This window comes from Salvelinus alpinus, chromosome 23 (assembly GCF_045679555.1).
Source record: "Salvelinus alpinus chromosome 23, SLU_Salpinus.1, whole genome shotgun sequence".
NCBI classification, from domain to species: domain Eukaryota; kingdom Metazoa; phylum Chordata; class Actinopteri; order Salmoniformes; family Salmonidae; genus Salvelinus; species Salvelinus alpinus.
In genome coordinates this window covers 14950832-14972449 of record NC_092108.1, presented here as the reverse complement: position 1 = coordinate 14972449, position 21618 = coordinate 14950832, and the positions used below count along the sequence as shown (strand labels likewise).

General features: G+C 41.1%; 2 protein-coding genes across 3 annotated transcripts; both read right to left on the bottom strand.

The window, feature by feature from the left end:
- Positions 1-482: 482 nt before the first annotated feature.
- Positions 483-8569, bottom strand: LOC139550302 (hydroxysteroid 11-beta-dehydrogenase 1-like protein). Its single transcript, XM_071361112.1, has 7 exons — positions 8263-8569; positions 3453-3583; positions 3150-3261; positions 2954-3045; positions 2747-2840; positions 1405-1570; positions 483-932 (listed from the first exon to the last, which is right to left on the bottom strand). Exons 1-7 carry the CDS (start codon positions 8342-8344, stop codon positions 755-757), a joined length of 855 nt encoding a protein of 284 aa, XP_071217213.1. The 5' UTR covers positions 8345-8569; the 3' UTR covers positions 483-754.
- A 4017-nt stretch (positions 8570-12586) lies between these two features.
- LOC139550304 (spindlin-W-like) lies at positions 12587-20136 on the bottom strand. 2 transcript variants are annotated; one of them, XM_071361114.1, is made up of 6 exons: positions 20020-20136; positions 18536-18577; positions 17031-17296; positions 15922-16155; positions 15084-15271; positions 12587-15052 (listed from the first exon to the last, which is right to left on the bottom strand). In XM_071361114.1, the coding sequence occupies exons 2-6, from the start codon at positions 18553-18555 to the stop codon at positions 15035-15037; spliced, it is 726 nt and encodes a 241-aa protein (XP_071217215.1). In that variant the 5' UTR covers positions 18556-18577; positions 20020-20136; the 3' UTR covers positions 12587-15034. The 2 variants fall into 2 exon arrangements, with proteins under 2 accessions (XP_071217215.1, XP_071217214.1); XM_071361113.1 differs by having other exon boundaries at positions 12587-15271.
- Positions 20137-21618: the final 1482 nt, after the last annotated feature.

Sequence of the window (21618 nt, the reverse complement as noted above, 5' to 3'; positions counted from 1 at the left end):
GACCATGACAGTTTACAATCCAGGGTTATGTCCTCAACTTGCTCAATTTTCACATTATTCATTACAAGATTTAGTTGAGGATTAAGGTTTAGTGAATGATTTGTCCCAAATACAATGCTTTTAATATTTAGGACTAACTTGTTTCTTGACACCCATTCTGAATCTGACTGCAGCTCTTAGTTAAGTGTTGCAGTGATTTCACTTGCTGTGGAAGCTAATGTGTGGAGTCATCAGCATACATGGACACACTGGCTTTACTCAGTGGCAGGTCATTAGTAAAGATTGAAAACAGTAAAGGGGTCTAGACAGCTGCCCTGGGAAATGCCTGACTCTACCTTGATTATGTTGGAGAGGCTTCCATTAAAGAACACCCTGTGTTCTGTTAGACAGGTAACTCTCCATCCACAATATAGCAGGGGATGTAAAGCAACATATTATGATCAATAATGTCAAAAGATGCACTGAAGTCTTAACAAAACAGCTCCCATAATCTTTTTATTATAAATGTATCTCATCCAATCATCAGTAATTTGTGTAAGTGGGGGATACTTATTACACAGATACAGTCTTACACAGATACGTACATGTTGAATGCCCTTCCCTATAACCGTGCTGAAAATCTGTTGTTCATTTGTTTACTCAAAGGTTGGTAAGGCAGCTGAGCCAATAAAGAGTGCTTTGCTATTCTTGGCCTGAGGACACACACGTTCCTGTAGGCTTAGGTGCCTCCTTAAATAGGGGTATGGTGGCTCCTTCAATATGTGTAGGAGTTCTGGATGATGATGTCTCTGAAGAAGGGGAACCAGTCTCTGCACAAGCAGGCGAAGTAGATGTATCCAGGGTAAAATGACTCCTTCTGCTGGGTGGCCCCGGCCTTGATGATGTGGAGGGCAGCATCGCTGGCTGGGTAGGCCGTCATGTTGGTATATCCTCTGGAGGTGGCATAGAACAATGTAAAGACATGCTGCCTGCAGGGTGTTTGTAAATGCTTTAATCAGGACTCCATCTGAAATGGCCTATTCCCTATATAGTGCAGTACAAGGTACAATTTCAAATGCACACCAGGTTATCTCAATGGTTTGAATAAAGGTTGCATAATAAAATAACGACACATTGGTAAGACCTACATGATACCTACTGTAATGTTTTACCTTAACTCCCCATTACACTTTAACTAAGACCTACTATAAATGCAGCAGTTACTGAACCACCAGAAATATATACCATTACACAATCACTCAATACAACTCATTCATGTTATGTTTCTCTTACGTGACCAGTCATTCAACATCACAAGTACAACCAGTCTTGATGTCATGAATCTATTTGGAAGAGATGAGAGTTGTAGAATACAAATCTCTTATTCTGTTGAAAACCCAAGTGTAAATGGCTCCTGTGACTAACCTGATTTTGTCCATGGCTGAGTCTGTGTCTATCAGGCCCAGTGTGGTGATGGTCAGAGACACATTGCTGCGCTGCATGGCTAGCTCATGCTGCATGGAACCAAAGAAACCGTTCACTGCAAACTTGGTGGCCGCGTAGGGCCCCACAAAAGGAGTGGTTATCTTACCTGTAGAGGAGAAAGGGAAGAGAAAGGTGGTGAGTTCACACAGTATCCACAGTGCTTGTCTGAGTACTTCAGACTGAGAAGAACAGGATTTTAAATTGTATTCCCCATATAAGGATTACTAGTGCAGTTGCATCTGTATAAGACTATCTGTATAAGACTGTATCTGTATAAGACTATCTGTATAAGACTGTATCTGTATAAGACTGTATCTGTGTAAGACTGTATCTGTATAAGACTATCTGTATAAGACTGTATCTGTATAAGACTGTATCTGTGTAAGACTGTATCTGTGTAAGACTGTATCTATGTAAGACTGTATCTATGTAAGACTGTATCTATATAAAACTATATCTGTATAAGACTATCTATATAATACTATATCTGTATAATACTATATCTATACAAGACTATCTATACAAGACTATCTATACAAGACTATCTATACAAGACTATCTATACAAGACTATCTATACAAGACTATTTTTTAAGACTATCTATATGACTATTGGTATAATACTATCTGTGTAAGACTGTATCTGTGTAAGACTGTATCTGTGTAAGACTGTATCTGTGTAAGACTGTATCTGTGTAAGACTGTATCTGTGTAAGACTGTATCTGTGTAAGACTGTATCTGTGTAAGACTGTATCTGTGTAAGACTGTATCTGTGTGTAAGACTGTATCTGTGTGTAAGACTGTATCTGTGTGTAAGACTGTATCTGTGTGTAAGACTGTATCTGTGTGTAAGACTGTATCTGTGTGTAAGACTGTATCTGTGTGTAAGACTGTATCTGTGTGTAAGACTGTATCTGTGTGTAAGACTGTATCTGTGTGTAAGACTGTATCTGTGTGTAAGACTGTATCTGTGTAAGACTGTATCTGTGTAAGACTGTATCTGTGTAAGACTGTATCTGTGTAAGACTGTCTATATAAAACTATATCTGTATAAGACTATCTATATAAAACTATATCTGTATATCTGTATAAGACTATCTGTATAAGACTATCTGTATAAGACTATCTGTATAAGACTATCTGTATAAGACTATATCTGTATAAGACTATCTGTATAAGACTATCTGTATAAGACTATCTGTATAAGACTGTCTATATGACTATTGGTATAATACTATCTGTGTAAATCTGTATTGTATAAGGCTGTGTGATGTGTACTCACCCAACAGAGATGACACTACGATCATAGACCCTGCACTCTGCTCCAGTACTGGCAAAGCTGCTGAAGCCATGTTCACATAGCTGAGGAAATTCAACTTTGGAAGACAACATATTAAAAACTACACTCATAGAATGACCTTGTCTCGCTTGGCCAGACACAAGACTTGAATTATAGCCTAATATGAAGAAGAAGAAAACAAAAGCGTACCTGCATCAGTTCCCTGACGTGATCCCCATCTCCGTTCCACATGGCGAATGGGGTGGATCCAATGTGATTTAGAACCAGGATGTCAAGACCTCCTGCGAAAAAGAGAAAGAGACACTAGTGTGCCTTATGAATCTCTAACATAACATAATAAATACTCACAGTATGACTGAATGTATTCTTAGTGATCAGTCCTTACCCAGTTGTTCGACAGCCATCCTCACCACTCTCTCTGGGTCTGAGGACTGGGACATGTCCCCTGTCACATACAGAGCCTTCTGGGCCCCCAGGCTTGTGCAGTTCGCTGCCACCTACAGGACAGAGGGAGCAATGACAGACTGGTACAGAGGCTGTCACTATCTATCTGGTCATCATGAGACAGTAGAAAGGATAGAAGTTCATAGTCAGTCAGTCAGTCAGACAGACAAACATACCGACAGACAGACAGACACAGAAACGAACACAGATAGACAGAGAGACCGACACAGACAGATCCTCAAACCTTCTGTAACGCATACTCCCTCCTGGCCGTGATGACGACCTGGGCGCCCATCTTGGCATAGTGGTATGCCACCTGTTCTCCGATGCCTGTGCTGGCCCCAGTCACCAGCACCCTGGCATTACGAACAGATTCTGAGGGGAAGGACAGACGGACAGACAGGCAGTCAGTCAGGCTGCGTGGGGTGAGAAAGAATACTGACGGAGAAGGAAGATCACATGATCACAGTGACTAAAATAAAATAGTGGTGTTTTAAGGTTAAACACAAACTTGCGTAAAATACTTAATTGTCATCATGATCATCACATACTATTAAATACTTTACAAAAATATAAATGCAACATGTAAAGCGTTGGTCCTGTTTCATGAGCTGAAATACAAGTATATTGTTGGTCCCCTGTTTCATGAGCTGAAATACATGTATATTGTTGGTCCCCTGTTTCATGAGCTGAAATACATGTATATTGTTGGTCCCATGTTTCATGAGCTGAAATACATGTAAAGTGTTGGTCCCCTGTTTCATGAGCTGAAATACATGTAAAGTGTTGGTCCCCTGTTTCATGAGCTGAAATACATGTAAAGTGTTGGTCCCCTGTTTCATGAGCTGAAATACATGTAAAGTGTTGGTCCCCTGTTTCATGAGCTGAAATACATGTAAAGTGTTGGTCCCCTGTTTCATGAGCTGAAATACATGTAAAGTGTTGGTCCCCTGTTTCATGTGCTGAAATACATGTATATTGTTGGTCCCCTGTTTCATGAGCTGAAATACATGTATATTGTTGGTCCCATGTTACATGAGCTGAAATACATGTATATTGTTGGTCCCCTGTTTCATGAGCTGAAATACATGTATATTGTTGGTTCCCTGTTTCATGAGCTGAAATACATGTAAAGTGTTGGTCCCCTGTTTCATGAGCTGAAATACATGTATATTGTTGGTTGTTGGTCCCGTTTCATGAGCTGAAATACATGTATATTGTTGGTCCCCTGTTTCATGAGCTGAAATACATGTATATTGTTGGTCCCGTTTCATGAGCTGAAATACATGTATATTGTTGGTCCCATGTTACATGAGCTGAAATACATGTATATTGTTGGTCCCATGTTACATGAGCTGAAATACATGTATATTGTTGGTTGTTGGTCCCGTTTCATGAGCTGAAATACATGTATATTGTTGGTCCCCTGTTTCATGAGCTGAAATACATGTATATTGTTGGTCCCCTGTTTCATGAGCTGAAATACATGTATATTGTTGGTCCCCTGTTTCATGAGCTGAAATACATGTATATTGTTGGTTGTTGGTCCCGTTTCATGAGCTGAAATACATGTATATTGTTGGTCCCCTGTTTCATGTGCTGAAATACATGTAAAGTGTTGGTCCCATGTTTCATGAGCTGAAATAAAAGATCCCAGAAATGTTCCATACGCACAAAAAGCGTATTTCTCTCAAATGTTGTGGACAAATTTGTTTACAACCCTGCTAGTAAGCATTTTTCCTTTGCCAAGATAATCCATCCACCTGACAGGTGTGGCATATCAAGAAGCTGATTAAACAGCATGATCATTACACAGGTGTAACTTGTGCTGGGGACAATAAAAGGCAACTCTAAAATGTACAGTTTTGTCACACAACACAATGCCACAGATGTCTCAAGTTTTGAGGGTGCGTGCAATTGGCATGCTGACTCCAGGATTGTTCACCAGAGCTGTTGCCAGAGAATTTAATGTTCATTTCTCTACCACAAGCCGCCTCAAACAATGTTTAAGAGAGTTTGGAAGTACGTCCAACCAGCGTTGTGTGGGCGGGTGGTTTGTTGATGTCAACATTGTGAGCACAGTGCCCCATGGTGGCGGTGGAGTTATGGTGTGGGCAGGAATAAGGTACGGACAATGAGCACAATAGCATTTTATCGATGGCAATTTGAATGCACAGAAAAAGCGTGACGAGATCCCGAGGCCCGTTGTGAGGCCCATTTTTTAAGATATCTGTGATCAACAGAATCATATCTGTATTCCCAGTCATGTGAAATCCATAGATTAGGGCCTAATTCATTTCAATTGATTTATTTCCTCATATGAACTATAACTCAGTAAAATCTGAAAGTGTTGCATGTTGCATTTATATTATTTTCAGTATACTTACTACTTTTTAGCTAATTTGCAACTACTTAGCAAATTAGCTAACCCTTTAACCTAACTCCTAACCCTAGCTTTAACCTTAACTCTAACCTTAATCCCTAGCCTAGCTAATGTTAGCCACCTAGCTAACATTAGTGTTGGCGACTAGCCACCTAGCTAACATTAGTGTTGGCGACTAGCCACCTAGCTAACATTAGTGTTGGCGACTAGCCACCTAGCTAACATTAGTGTTGGCGACTAGCCACCAAGCTAACATTAGTGTTGCCGACTAGCCACCAAGCTAACATTAGTGTTGCCGACTAGCCACCAAGCTAACATTAGCCACAACAAATTGGAATTCATAACATATCATACGTATGGCAAATTCATAACATAATGTATGAATTGTAATTCGCAACATATCATACGAATTGTAATTCGGAACATATTCCAAATGGATGATGGACATTCAGAAATTAATAGATACCATACCAAACGTAGCATATCATACTAATTTGAGTGTCCCGGATATTTATTTACTATGTTACGTCTACCCCTGAGTCTAGGTTGCACTACTATCATAGCACAGCACACTGTGTATGCTGGAACATTGGTAACATTGTGGGAGGCAAGCCGTCTGGAGAGACTATGTATGGACTGATTACATAACAGGGAATAAATACATAGTGGCACCGGGGATGGTCAAAGTAACTTATGTTGATATCAAGGTAAGATATGAAAAATTAAGATAAGATTTGTCATATCAAGAACTTGGGACTATAAAGGTTATCTGCAAAAAGATGAGGAGTTCATTGGCTTTAAAGTACCGAACTCTCATTGGTTGAAATGGTGTCAGAAATGTTATCTCGTATTCTTTTTAACTTAACATGAATTGGGGTATTTAGAGTTGTATATAGGTAGAGAATATGGTACAGAACAAGGCTATGTCAATAACTCAATTTGCAATTAGAACTTTCTAGTCCCAAATTCTCAATGACAAATTAAGATTAGAAATTAAGTGTTATACTGTTACACATTAAGTTTAAATATGATCCATACGTTGTAGATCCTGACCATATTTCACACTCAGTTATGTCTGCCCTAAAATGGACAGATCTGCCCGATAGCCACATCTGCAAACCCTTCAAATCTACCAAGTCTCCACAGTCCAGTCTAGCCCAGTCCAATCCAGTCTAGATATTCTAATGGGTATCTGCAGTCATTAAGTGACTAATGTCCATTGTGGATTGAAACTGTTCAAGAACTCAGGTTAAATTGAATTGACAAAGTGAGTGGTGTCCCATTTGATGTCATCAAAGTTGTTTTCAGATTATATTGTAAATGATGACAAGTTAAATCTAGTGCATTAAATCTTAATTTAGTTTAAAAACTTGAAATGGAAAATGCTAATAGAACACTGGGAAATGAAAATTACATTTCCTGGATGGGGGAAATCTAAACAAACAAGAACCTTAAATGAGCTAAAAGGTGTGTTGTCTGTCTGTCCTATGGAGCACTGTTGTCTGTCTGTCCTATGGAGCACCGTTGTCTGTCTGTCCTATGGAGCACCGTTGTCTGTCTGTCCTATGGAGCACTGTTGTCTGCCTGTCCTATGGAGCACTGTTGTCTGCCTGTCCTATGGAGCACCGTTGTCTGTCTGTCCTATGGAGCACTGTTGTCTGCCTGTCCTATGGAGCACTGTTGTCTGCCTGTCCTATGGAGCACCGTTGTCTGCCTGTCCTATGGAGCACCGTTGTCTACCTGTACTATGGAGCACCGTTGTCTGCCTGTCCTATGGAGCACCGTTGTCTGCCTGTCCTATGGAGCACTGTTGTCTGCCTGTCCTATGGAACACTGTTGTCTGCCTGTCCTATGGAGCACTGTTGTCTGCCTGTCCTATGGAGCACTGTTGTCTGCCTGTCCTATGGAGCACTGTTGTCTGTCTGTCCTATGGAGCACTGTTGTCTGTCTGTCCTATGGAGCACTGTTGTCTGTCTGTCCTATGGAGCACTGTTGTCTGTCTGTCCTATGAAGCACTGTTGTCTGTCTGTCCTATGAAGCACTGTTGTCTGTCTGTCCTATGAAGCACTGTTGTCTGTCTGTCCTATGAAGCACTGTTGTCTGTCTGTCCTATGAAGCACTGTTGTCTGCACTCATCACCATTAGTAGGTGTCTGGGTCCTGCCTTCCAGACCCTGTGTTTATAGATTTCTTGCCCGCTATAATCACCATTCTGTTGATGGCATGGCCCCATAGCTTGGACCTTAAACTTTTGTTTGTACTCCACCATTATTGGGTGTAGGGGTCCTGCCTTCCAGCCCATTTGATTATATATTTCTTGCCCGCTATAATCATCATTCTATTGCTGGCACGGCCCCATTGCTTGGGCCTTAAATTTTCATTTGTACTCATCACCATTAGTAGGTGTCGCTTTGTTTATAGATTTCTTGCCCGCTATAATCACCATTCTAATGCTGGCACATCCCCTTATATACGCAGCCACTGTCTCGGCCCTGAGCCCCACGCCGAGGGGAAGGAAGAGACCGGAGAGTCGCAGTCTCGCGCCGTTTACCCACGCTTCATCTTCCTACTTCGCTCGATCTATATTCTACTGTGGCCCTCCGGTCGACGTCTGCCTGTACTATGGGGCACTGTTGTCTGCCTGTCCTATGGAGCACTGTTTGAGGACTCACCTGGATCAAATGTGTCCCTCCAGAGGACTGCCATCAGGCAAACGGCAAAAATTAAAAACACGGTCTTCATCGGGACCTGCATAACAATGTTGACTTCTATTCAGTGCCGCAGGTGATGCTCAGGTAAGACACGTGACTTTAATTGGTAAAACAATTTCGTGCCTGTGCCAATATCCTACTTCATCGAACTGTAAAAACAAAACGGTCCCGTAAGGTTATTCTAAAACTCCATCAAGTTCTGTAAAGCATGCTATGACCACAATGCTGCAAGCCACGGACAAAGTGGTTCTTGCCTTCCACCTGAAACATTTTGTAGCCTAACGCTTGTCTTGCCTTAAAGGGGCAGCGACACTTGGACGCCAGCCATGTAAGTTGGCACATACAGTTGACGTCTGAAGTTTACATACACCTTAGCCAAATACATTTAAATTCAGTTTTTCACAGTTCCTGACATTTAATCCTAGTAAAAATTCCCTGTCTTAGGTCAGTTAGGATCACCACTTCATTTTAAGAATGTGAAATGTCAGAATAATAGTAGAGAGAATGATTTCAGCTTTTATTTCTTTCATCACATACCCAGTGGGTCAGAAGTTCACAAACACTCAAATAGTATTTAGTAGCATTGCCTTTACATTGTTTAACTTTGGTCAAACGTGTCGGGTCGCCTTCCACAATAAATTGGGTGAATTTTGGCCTATTACTCCTGACAGAGATGGTGTAACTGAGTCACGTTTGTAGGCCTCCTTGCTCGCACACGCTTTTTCAGTTCTGCCCACACATTTTCTATAGGATTGAGGTCAGGGCTATTGCCACTCCAATACCTTGACTTTGTTGTCCTTAAGCCATTTTGACACAACTTTGGAAGTATGCTCATTGTCCATTTGGAACTTCCTGACTGATGTCTTGAGATGCTGCTTTAATATATCCACATAATTTTGCTCCCTCGTGATGCCATCTATTTTGTGAAGCGCACCAGTCCCTCCTGCAGCAAAGCACCCCAACAACATGATGCTACCACACCTGTGCTTCACAGTTGGGATGGAGTTCTTCGGCTTGCAAGCCTCCCCCTTTTTCCTCCAGACCAGAGGATATTTCTCCAAAAAGTACGATCTTTGTCCCCATGTGCAGTTGCAAACCGTAGTCTGGCGCTTTTATGGTGGATTTGGAGCAGTGGCTTCTTCCTTGCTGAGTGGCCTTTCAGGTTATATCGATATAGGACTCGTTTTACTGTGGATATAAATACTTTTGTACCTGTTTCCTCCAGCATCTTCAGGTCCTTTGCTGTTGTTCTGGGATTGATTTGCACTTTTCTCACCAAAGTACATTCATCTCTACGAGACAGAACGCGTCTCCTTCCTGAGCGGTATCACGGCTGCGTGGTCCCATGGTGTTTATACTTGCGTACTATTGTTTGTACAGATGAACGTGGTACCTTCAGTCGTTTGGAAATTGCTCCCAAGGATGAGCCAGACTTGTGGAGGTCCACACATTTTTTTCTGATGTCTTGGCTGATTTAATTTGATTTTCCCATGATGTCAAGCAAAGAGGCACTGAGTTTGAAGGTAGGCCTTGAAATACATCCACAGGTACACCTCCAGTTGACTCAAATGATGTCAATTAGCCTATCAGAGCTTATAAAGCCATGACATAATTTTCTGGAATTTTCCAAGCTGTTTAAAGGCAGTCAACTTAGTGTATGTAAACTTCTGACCCACTTGAATTGTGATACAGTGAATTATAGGTGAAATAATCTGCCTGTAAAACAATTGTTGGAAAAATTACTTGTGTCATGCACAAAGTAGATGTCCTAACCGACTTGACAAAACTATAGTTTGTTAACAAGAAATGTATGGAGTGGTTGAAAAATGAGTTTTAATGACTCCAACTTAAGTGTATGTAAACTGCCGACTCCAAATGTATACAGTACCAGTAAAAACTTTGGACACACCTACTCATTGAAGAGTTTTTCTTTATTTTTACTATTTTCTACATTGCAGAATAATAGTGAAGACATCAAAACTATGAAATAACACATATGGAATCATGTAGTAACCAAAAATGTGTTACACAAATCAAAATATATTTTATATTTGAGATTCTTCAAAGTAGGCACCCTTTGCCTTGATGACAACTTTGCGGACTCTTGGCATTCTCTCAACCAGCTTCATGAGGTAGTCACCTGGAATGCATTTTAATTAACAGGTGTGCCTTGTTAAGTTAATTTGTGGAATTTCTTTCCTTCTTAATGCGTTTGAGCCAATCATTTGTGTTGTGACAAGGTAGGGGTGGTATACAGAAGATAACCCTATTTGGTAAAAGACCAAATCCATATTATGGCAAGAACAGCTCAAATAAGCAAATAGAAATGACAGTCCACCATTATTTTAAAACATGAAGGTCAGTCAATTCGGAAAATTTCAAGAACTTTCAAAGTTTCTTCAAGTGCAGTCGCAAAAACTATCAGGCGCTATGATGAAACTGGCACTCATGAGGACCGACAAAGGAAAGGAAGACCCAGAGTTACCTCTGCTGCAGAGGATACGTTCATTAGAGTTACCAGCCTCAGAAATTGCAGTCCAAATAAATGCCTCACAGAGTTCATCAGACACATCTCAACATCAACTGTTCAGAGGAGACTGCGTGAATCAGGCCTTCATGGTCAAATTGCTACAAAGAAAACACTACTAAAGGACCGATAATAAGAAGAGACTTGCTTGGGCCAAGAAACATGAGCAATGTACATTAGACTGGTGGAAATCTGTCCTTTGGTCTGACGAGTCCAAATTTGAGATTTTTGGTTCCAACCGCCGTGTCTTTGTGAGACGCAGAGTAGGTGAACGAATGATCTCCGTTCCCACTGTGAAGCATAGAAGAGGAGGTGTGACACTGTCTGTGATTTATTTAAAATTCAAGGCACACTTATCCAGCATGGCTACCATAGCATTCTGCAGCGATACACCATCCCATCTCATTTGCGCTTTGGGGGACTATCATTTGCTTTTCAAAAGGACAATGACCCAACACACCTCTAGGCTGTGTAAGGGCTATTTCACCAAGAAGGAGAGTGATGGAGTGCAGCATCAGATGACCTGGCCTCCACGGTCACCCGACCTCAACCCAATTGAGATGGTTTGGGATGAGTTGGACCGAAGTGAAGGAAAAGCAGCCAACAAGTCCTCAGCATATGGGAACTCCTTCAAGACTGTTGGAAAAGCATTCCAGGTGAAGCTGGTTGAGAGAATGCCAAGATTGTGCAAAGTTATCATCAAGGCAAGGGTACCTACTTTGAATATAAAATATATTTTGATTTGATTAACTTTTTTGGTTACTACATGGTTCCATAAGTGTTATTTCATAGTTTCATGTCTCCACTATTATTCTACAAAGTAAAAAATAGTAACAAAAACCCCCCAAAAAACCTTGAATGAGTAGGTGTGTCCAAACTTTTGACTGGTACTGCATGTATAATTATTTTTTAATGTCAGATAGGCAAATACACAATGTAATTGTATGCCCTCTTCCTTATACTCATTCTACTTCTCCCGCTCGCCATATTCTCATGCACAGGAATATGGGAGATATGCTATGTACCAGGAGCTGGGAACACACACCTTGTGAAAAAAATATCTCTTTTATTATCCATGATAGTGTTGTTACACAAACAGACAAAACGGAGAATTGAACACTTGTAAGCTTACTAAATAATCAACTTTTGTAGAAAGCAGCAAAATAACATGGTAAATATATTTCCTCTGAATCTCTCGACAGTCCTGTAAACTTGCAAACTACACAATAAAGCACCGTAACAACGAAGGAGAGGGAGGAGAGAAAATTCGGATATTTTCCCAAACAGAGCTTTTGAATACCACTGACTGTCTGATGGGCATGATGAAATAATGAATGGTTTTAATACCTAGCAAACACTGTGAGAATGACAGAGCAGAACACAAGAGAGGAGGACAACAAGTTTCCACATTTATGTAGAATTTAAGATCTAAATTAAGTGTCATTTTGAGGTAACATTACTTTTAACCTAAATTGAATTATTTAGGGCCTTCTAGGCATTGTAAAATGTTATCTCTCTGGCAAAATGCCACTACTGGTAGGGAATCTTCACCGGTCACAGAGATTTAAAGATAAAAGGTCTTTATCTTTGTTCAACTTCTCTCAACAATTGCTAGTTTCAAAAGTCAATTTCAACATCAACCTTTTTAGTGTGGATAAATAGCCCCATTAAAACATATGTGAAGCTTTACAAAAGCATTCACATAAGGGACATTTTTACACCTTAATTTCTGAGGTGAACAAAGAACAAAAACTAAGCTAGAAACATGAAACGGTTTTATTACCTTTTATGTTTAATTCCTTACTGAAAAAAAAAGGTTTAAATGCTAAGTAAACCTGGCCACTAGTGGGGAAAAATAATGAACCAACAATGGCTGCAATCGCGAAATAAAGCATTATTCAACATCAAACAGGAAGAGCAAATAATACCAAAGCATCTTTGCAGTATTTTTAAAAATGCGTCACACATTACAGGTATTTACAAAAAGTAAGTACAGTTACAGTCATGACGGTCTAACAACATGACAGAAATATTTGATTATTCAACCATGACTAAGGGTTGATTGTAATCCAAAATGTCTTAAACATGACTCTCTGAATTTATGAAACTAGTAGCTAAGTCAAACAATTCCTCTCAAATTAAAATGTGAGCTTAGCTGGTGTGGGTGGTTCTGAAACATGAGCAGGCAAATCTTGGCAATTGTTTATAATTTCTATTAAATAACATTATTTTCTTGCACTATTCAAGCAACACATTTGAACATTAACATAGGTCATTTTCACTGATCATATCTACTTCCTTAGCCAAACAAAACACTAATTCTATTGTCCATAGTAACCAAGTCATCAACCATCAGTTGGGAATACATTGTATCAAAGCTTTTGCCCTGGTACAAAGTTCATATCCATGTTTTATTTCAGAATATATAAATAAAAATGATAGCTAAATATGTTTTAAAATAAGTTGCACATAGAGATAAGAAAAATAAAACATTGCTGCTTCATCTCTTGTTTCTTAAAGTAACTGTCGAGTGAAAATGTAACTTTAAAAAAAGTTAATATTCTGTTAAGCCAAATAATGTTGTTGACTCGTCCTATACTCATGTGGCCAAAGCATAAATTGGAGAAAAATAAACACTTCAAAAACCCCACCTCAAACTTGTATCTAAAACAGACAGTTTAAAAACTGCTTGCTATTTCCTTATAGAGTATGATGTCATACTCCTGAGGAGGATGAGCTGTCCAATCAGCGGCCTACTCGCATTAAAATTTGTGATGACCAGTATACGCCCACACCATTATGTTGTTGGGGTACGCACACACCATTCAAATACAGAAAAGCTGCTTTTTAACATACTTTTTTTTGGAAGGAAAACTATTTTACTCATATTGTAAGTAATTAATTGTCATATTTCATTGAAATCTGGAAAAGTTTGACAGTTACTTTAAATGAAAAATAAATAGATGTAAGCTTTGAACTGTTTACAAAAGCCTAGTCGATCTAAGTCACAGATTTCACACTTTTAGCAAACTTCTGACCTTGGTAGTCCTTCTCCCATTAGATGAGACAAGGCAGGGAACATGTCCACAATAATGACAGTAAGTGTCATGTTTGCAGAGTTTCATTTCAATCCAGTCAATTCAGGGGAGGTATTCAAATTGCATTGATGAATTAAGCTTCTCAATATTTCAATTTGGTAAATACTGAATTTTGAACTCACTTCCTGAATTGACTGAGTTGAAATGAGAGTCGACCTCAAGGTGGGTGTACAGGTGTGAGGGTCTGAGGTGGGGGGACTAGAAAGTCCTTTCTAGGTAGGTTTGACCGGGTCGGGTTGTATTCTAGGTAGGTTTGACCAGGTCGAGATGTATTCTAGGTGGTTTGACCGAGTCGAATTTGTATTCTAGGAGGTTTGACCGGGTCGAGTTGTATTCTAGGTGGTTTTGACCGGGTCGAGTTGTATTCTAGGTGGTTTGACCGGGTCGAGTTGTATTCTAGGTGGTTTGACCGGGTCGAGTTGTATTCTAGGTAGGTTTGACCGGGTCGAGTTGTATTCTAGGTGGTTTTGACCGGGTCGAGTTGTATTCTAGGTGGTTTTGACCGGGTCGAGTTGTATTCTAGGTGGTTTTGACCAGGTCAAGTTGTATTCTAGGTGGTTTTGACCAGGTCAAGTTGTATTCTAGGTGGTTTTGACCGGGTCGAGTTGTATTCTAGGTGGTTTTGACCAGGTCGAGTTGTATTCTAGGTGGTTTTGACCAGGTCGAGTTGTATTCTAGGTGGTTTTGACCAGGTCAAGTTGTATTCTAGGTGGTTTTGACCAGGTCAAGTTGTATTCTAGGTGGTTTTGACCAGGTCAAGTTGTATTCTAGGTGGTTTTGACCAGGTCAAGTTGTATTCTAGGTGGTTTTGACCAGGTCAAGTTGTATTCTAGGTGGTTTTGACCAGGTCAAGTTGTATTCTAGGTGGTTTTGACCAGGTCAAGTTGTATTCTAGGTGGTTTTGACCAGGTCAAGTTGTATTCTAGGTGGTTTTGACCAGGTCAAGTTGTATTCTAGGTGGTTTTGACCAGGTCAAGTTGTATTCTAGGTGGTTTTGACCAGGTCAAGTTGTATTCTAGGTGGTTTTGACCAGGTCAAGTTGTATTCTAGGTGGTTTTGACCAGGTCAAGTTGTATTCTAGGTGGTTTTGACCAGGTCAAGTTGTATTCTAGGTGGTTTTGACCAGGTAAAGTTGTATTCTAGGTGGTTTTGACCAGGTCATAAACGTGGATGTGGAAGTCGTCGTCGTATTTGATGTAGTAGACGGAGGGTTTGGCGGGAACCTGGTAGATAACCAGCCCAGTCCTCTTCACGCCCTTATCAGTGACGTACTCCACCTGCTTACCCACAAGGCTCTCCGTCTCCTCGCCTGGCTTCCTGTCCGCAGGCAGCAGGTGTTTGTTCTCTGGGAAACGAGGGAAAAAATAGAGGAGGAAAAAAAGAGATATGCATATGGTGTCTGCCGTTTTACTTCACATACCAGAACAAATACTTCCTCCTCTTTCAGGTCCTCTACTCAGCAGCTAGCCACGTAAGACATGTGTTCCAGTTCTCATGCTCTCAACAGACTACAACCATTTCACCCAGTAGCCTCATAAGCCATTCATGACCTGATTTTGAGTTGTCTTTCTGGATGTATACTGATCAGACGTGTGTATATCTCTTCTGTATATCTTTTCCTTCGCTTTACATGTCAAACCTGCCTTTCATTCAGCTTTACAACAATTACTTCATCCTCAGGTTCTGATAGTACTGTGGACATGGCTCCCTCCCTGCCCATCCACATACTGTGCTGTATGTCCCTATTTCAACTGCTCTATGCAGTGAAGACCATTTCTATTTCTTCTTAGGGAGATAAGATATGTGTGGGTTAAAGTCTTTACAATGACCTTAATGTTAAACTAGGTTTACAAACTCCTTTACTAATGTTAAACTAGGTTTCCTTTGTGTCAGCACTAACCATTGCAACAGACCTGTGATTTGTATCAGATCCTCTGTCGCGTCATCTTCTAAAGGTTAAGATAATTATATGGAGTAAATAAAATACTTTCTCACCAGCTTCAGGCAGGATGCGGAGGTCTCCGTCCTTATAGTCGTCCCACAGCTGGTACATGTAGAGCACAGGGTCCTTCTCATAGGTGATGTAGTACCAGTTGGTCATGACGGGGGCGCGAGAGAGCACCATGCCCCGCCACTCATTCTTCTCACCGTCCTCCTTCTCAAACAGGTGCTCCACAGCCTTGCCCACCAGCTCTGGCGCATCGTGGGGCACCTTGATCTTGTTGTTTACTATGGAGGTAAAGAGAAGGACTTATAGTTTTGAAAAACACTAAAATAGCAGCCTGGTCAAGAATACGGAACACTGCGCTCACTTTTGGTTTCAGATTATTTCATTTAACTAGGCAAGTCAGTTAAGAACAAATAAGGGCCTACCCCGGCCAAACCCGGACGACACAGGGCCAATTGTGCGCCACCCTATGGGACTCCCAATCACAGCCAGATGTAATACAGCCTGGATTCGAACCAGGGACTGTAGTGACGTCTCTTGCACTGAGAAGCAGTGCCTTAGACCGCTGCGCCACTCGGGAGCCCCAAAACAGAACGTGAGCTGGTTCCACCAGGCGACTAAAATAGTTATTTAACTTAGACTGAGAGAATTGCTCTTTTTGTGTACTTTGGGGGCGAGAGGTAACATGGGGAAACAAATACTCCATAAAAAAAAATAAACAGCCCTAGGCCCTTTCGATCTGAATGGATAGGTGTATAGGTCCAATCCTATACAATTCTTCTACATTGACACATATACAGTACAAGCTAGGTGCTGGGGTTGAATAAAATTATCTTGCATCGAGTTGACAACACCTTTATCTTGTAGTTTGCTGTACAGGAGATTACAATTAGCAATGCGCGGAAAGGTCACATGACCAACCAAACGGTAGGTCATTAACCTGGGGATAATGGTATGCAGGCTTTTATTTACAATTAGGCCTTGATAAGATGAATCTGTTGTGTACATACTGACCTGGAACAAAGACCAGCACACACTGTTCTTTTGTGTTTTGTACATATTTGCTTGGTGGTCATTCCAGGTCGAGAATTTCTTCTCTCATTACCAACATGCTTAAATCAAAGCTTCAACATACTCAAATAGTAGGTGAACCCACCGACTTTCTCTGTTAAAACCTGCAGGTTGGACACCCGCTCGTCTTTGAACAGCTCGATGCCATAGACGCAGTCGAAGCCGTCGTATTTGACCATGTACAGGGAGGTGTTGACGGTGAGGCGCTCCAGCACTGTGCCTTTCCACTTGGTCAGGTTGCCCTTCTCCCTCCAATTGTGCTCAATCCGCAGGCCCAGCAGGTTGTTAGCGTCTGGGGTCGACGACAGAGACAAACCCGAACTCTCACTCAGCTCGCCGCTGCTACGCTTTCTGAGAGAAGAATATAGGTGTAAAATAACGTTTCAGTTAAAGCAAAACAGGAAATACCCAAAACAGTACTCAAATACCAGTGAAATACCCAAAACAGTACTCAAATACCAGTGAAATACCCAAAACAGTACTCAAATACCAGTGAAATGGAAGGGTTATATCCTTCCTGTTTGGCCCTGTCCGGGGGTTTCTTCTGATGGGGCCACAGTGTCTCCTGACCCCTCCTGTCTCAGCCTCCAGTATTTATGCTGCAGTAGTTTATGTGTCGGGGGGATAGGGTCAGTTGGTTATACCTGGAGTACTTATCCTATCTTATCCAGTGTCCTGTGTGAATTTAAGTATGCTCTCTCTAATTCTCTCGTTCTCTCTTTCTTTCTCTCTCTCGGAGAACCTGAGCCCTAGGACCATACGTCACGGCAAACCGGGCATGATGACTCCTTGCTGTCCCCAGTCCGCCTGGCCTTGCTGCTATTCCAGTTTCAGCTGTTCTGCCTGCGGTTATGGAACCCCTACCTGTCCCAGAACTGCTGTTTTCAACTCTTAATGATCGGCTATGAAAAGCCAACTGATATTTATTCCTGATTATTATTTGACCATGCTTGTCATTTATGAACATTTTGAAAATCTTGGCTCTCTCTAATTCTCTCTTTCTTTCTCTCTCTCGGAGGACCTGAGCCCTAGGACCATATGTCAGGACTACCGGGCATGATGACTCCTTGCTGTCCCCAGTCCACCTGGCCTTGCTGCTATTCCAGTTTCAACTGTTCTGCCTGCGGTTATGGAACCGCCACCTGTCCCAGACCTGCTATTTTCAACTCTTAATGATCGGCTATGAAAAGCCAACTGAAAATTATTCATGATTATTATTTGACCATGCTTGTCATTTATGAATATTTTGAACATCTTGGTATAGTTCTGTTATAATCTCCACCCGGCACAGCCAGAAGAGGACTGGCCACCCCTCATAGCCTGGTTCCTCTCTAGGTTTCTTCCTAGGTTTTGGCCTTTCTAGGGAGTTTTTCCTAGCCACCGTGCTTCTACACCTGCATTGCTTGCTGTTTGGGGTTTTAGGCTGGGTTTCTGTACAGCACTTCGAGATATTAGCTGATGTACGAAGGGCTATATAAAATAAACTTGATTTGATTTGAAATACCCAACACAGTACTCAAATACCAGTGAAATACCCAAAACAGTACTCAAATACCAGTGAAATAACCAATAACAGGTGTTTCAACCTACCTGCCCCTTTTCTTGGACATATTTCCAGAAATTCACACAATCCTGTGGGCAGAGAGCAAAGAGAGTGTATTATTTCAATGCAACACCTCAAATAATGTAGCAAAAGGCAGGGCAGGGAACCCAGGTCGCTGGCTCACATAGTGAGGATCGCTATGTTGCACCCTCAGAACGGAAAGGTGCGTCCCTATGCCCTCGACAACTCAGCCCCCTAACACTTCTGTGCCGTAAATTCACAAACACCATCCCACTTCTGACACCAGTGTAGCGAACGGCAGGGCAGGGGAAGCGAGCCCGGGTCACTGGCGTAAAAGGCATACACCCTGCGAATCGTGCCAATAGAGTTCACCCACTTAGTGGGAATAATAATGTGGCTCATATACCAAGGACCTCTACCATAATCTCAATCTGGAGAAACTAACTTGATACAATTGTATTGAGTGTAGGCTAATTATGAATTAGCATTTCACTAGGCTATATTGATAACACATGGACTGTGTCACGGGGTAGAAATTCCTATCTTCAAATGACAAATGTTAGATGGCACATTTATCTCGAGACATGCAATCTGCAAATCATAACAAGATAACCTGTTACAGTGTATCATATAATGAATTATGGCTACGCAAGCAATAAACCCACACCCACCAGTGTACAAGTACTGGCGAGGATGGGTTATTTTACCCAGGTAGCCCTAGTTTCCCGCGAGTATACCACAGGCGTTGTTACATGGTTGCATGGTTTTGACCGAGTCAAGTTGTATTCTAGGTGGTTTTGACCGGGTCGGGTTGTATTCTAAATGGTTGCATTTACACAGGCAGCCAAATTCTGATATTTTTCGAACTAATTGGTGTTATGACCAATTAAATCAGCTCTAAAAGCATCTGATGTGATTGGTCAAAAGACCAATTAGTGGCAAAAAAATATCATAATTGGGCTGCCTGTGTAAACGCAGATTAAGTAGCCCTACCGGATGTCAACAAACAATGTCGCCCTCTCCCTCACTGCATAACCTCCTTCAACTGCTGCCTGTGCAATTGTCTGTGAAATCATGTCATGTCTCTAATGTAATTTTGCGGCGGACCACGTTTCGTAAGATTGCAGCAATTTGATATTTTTGGACAAGCCAGAGATATTCCTGACTACAACATCAAGGTGTAAGCATGCCTGTAAACAGAGGTGTAGGCCTAGCTTTTCACATGCACGATTACGTTCAGATGTTGCCAATTGCTTTTCAAAGACGCGCGTGCCTATTTGCGCAAAGCGAAACCAATAATAGAACATTCAACGTCATGTAATCATGTGCGGTAATTTTGTGCCGTAACACTGAACACTGGTATACAGTAAAACGACCAACTGTGTTAGCGTTTGCATTACAATAAATAACGTAGACAAAATTGACACACTGGAGACCTTGAAATGCATTATAATGTAGTGCAGTAACACGATTATCAAAGTAGAAAGCATATTTAGACAAAGAGAGTTACCTGGCCCCTATTTTCATATCTACTTCCCTCTGCTGAGCAGAATCCGCCTCATGAAGGCTACAAGGAAACAGTCTGACTACGGGAACTACAACTACCAAGATAGGTTTATGACTAAACTCTGTAAAAGTGTTGTCCTTCGCACAGGCCGCTGGGAGTTGGTGTACTTCACGTTACCCACCCCATTAAAGCCATTACAATAAATTGGGTTGTGTAACTCACAAAGGAGCAAAAACGGTCTTTAGTGGAGCTGTACATTGTGGCTTTGGCAAGCAATTAAATATTCAGTGTGTAGGCCTGTCTATTTCAGGAAAACTGAATTAACATAAAAAGTATCCATTTTGTTTTGCCTATCCGGTAGTAAGCTTGTCGGCCAAGCGTGTAGGTTGAACTACATTTCCCACAATGCAATACATATCACGGATTGGGTTGGGGAAATTCCTTTACAGCTGCACTATGACATGTATTTTTCCCTTAGCCCATACTTTCTTTGTCATGCTATTCAACTGTGGGCCCATATGAATAGCTATGCCTGCTTTAGGAAATAGATGTTTACATAGTCTAGACCTACAATGTGTGAGTACTTCTGTAGAATGGATGCATTGCATGTTTATATTTATATCAAATTATATAATATTGGCTACTAATAATAATATGTTAGCAATTATAAAATGGATCAATGTTGAATCAAGACTTGGATGTGGTGGTGTGAATGAGTCAACCAGGTGTTATTTGCAAGAAGGTGGAGGCACACAACACACACACACACACACACACACACACACACACACACACACACACACACACACACACACACACACACACACACACACACACACACACACACTCACAGAGACACACACACAGCCTCAGGAAGTAGTTGGGGGGGGGGGGGGGGTTTGTGTATGAAGACACTGCTAATAGCTAAAACAGGCCTAGTAAAGGACTAGTGCAATACTTTAGTATTTTTTTCAAACTACATGAGTGTTTACCAGCATTTGTAACTTTGGTCTGATAATAATCTGTACAAAACAGTTCATCTGATAATACTTGTGGAATATGAAAATACTTGCTTCATATGTTTTCCAGTTTCTTGAAATACTTTGAAAATGCAACTTATTTCTATGTGAAAACTGAAATGGTCTTTTATTTCCTTTTCCATAGATGCTCTTATCCAGAGCAATTTACAGTAGTGAGTGCATACCTTTTCTATACTGGTCCCTCATGGGAATCAAACCCACACCCCTAACATTGCAAGCGCCATGCTCTACCAACTGGGCCACATCATATCATCACAAACCACGTGATGCCTCAATGTACTCAATTGCTGTATTGGTCATTGTTTTTCTTCATAGTGACAAAAAGTCTACAGGTACAAACCTAGATGACCAGCTTACAGTGTAAGGAGGGTAAATTAATACTGCACAAAAAGTGATTGTTTGCCATGTTATTTGATCAAGAAAAATATTTAATTTGTCTTGTTTTGGCCGGTGTAGACCGTCATTGTAAATAAGAATTTGTTCTTGACTGACTTGCCTAGTTAAATAAAGTTTAAAAAATAACTTTGCACCTTTTGATGTAAATGTTTGAGGACAGGGTTTT

Excerpts from the sequence above, each read along its gene's own strand:
- LOC139550302 (XM_071361112.1), bottom strand. The coding sequence starts at position 8,344 with ATGCAGGTCCCGATGAAGACCGTGTTTTTAATTTTTGCCGTTTGCCTG. Across the intron at positions 3,262-3,452 it reads GGGAGTATGCGTTACAGAAG|GTGGCAGCGAACTGCACAAG; the intron begins GTTTGAGGATCT and ends TCTGTCCTGTAG. Across the intron at positions 2,841-2,953 it reads ACGTCAGGGAACTGATGCAG|TTGAATTTCCTCAGCTATGT; the intron begins GTACGCTTTTGT and ends TGTCTTCCAAAG.
- LOC139550304 (XM_071361113.1), bottom strand. The coding sequence starts at position 18,555 with ATGTCCAAGAAAAGGGGCAG. Across the intron at positions 16,156-17,030 it reads GGTTTTAACAGAGAAAGTCG|TAAACAACAAGATCAAGGTG; the intron begins GTGGGTTCACCT and ends TTACCTCCATAG. Across the intron at positions 15,272-15,921 it reads CCGCATCCTGCCTGAAGCTG|AGAACAAACACCTGCTGCCT; the intron begins GTGAGAAAGTAT and ends CTCGTTTCCCAG.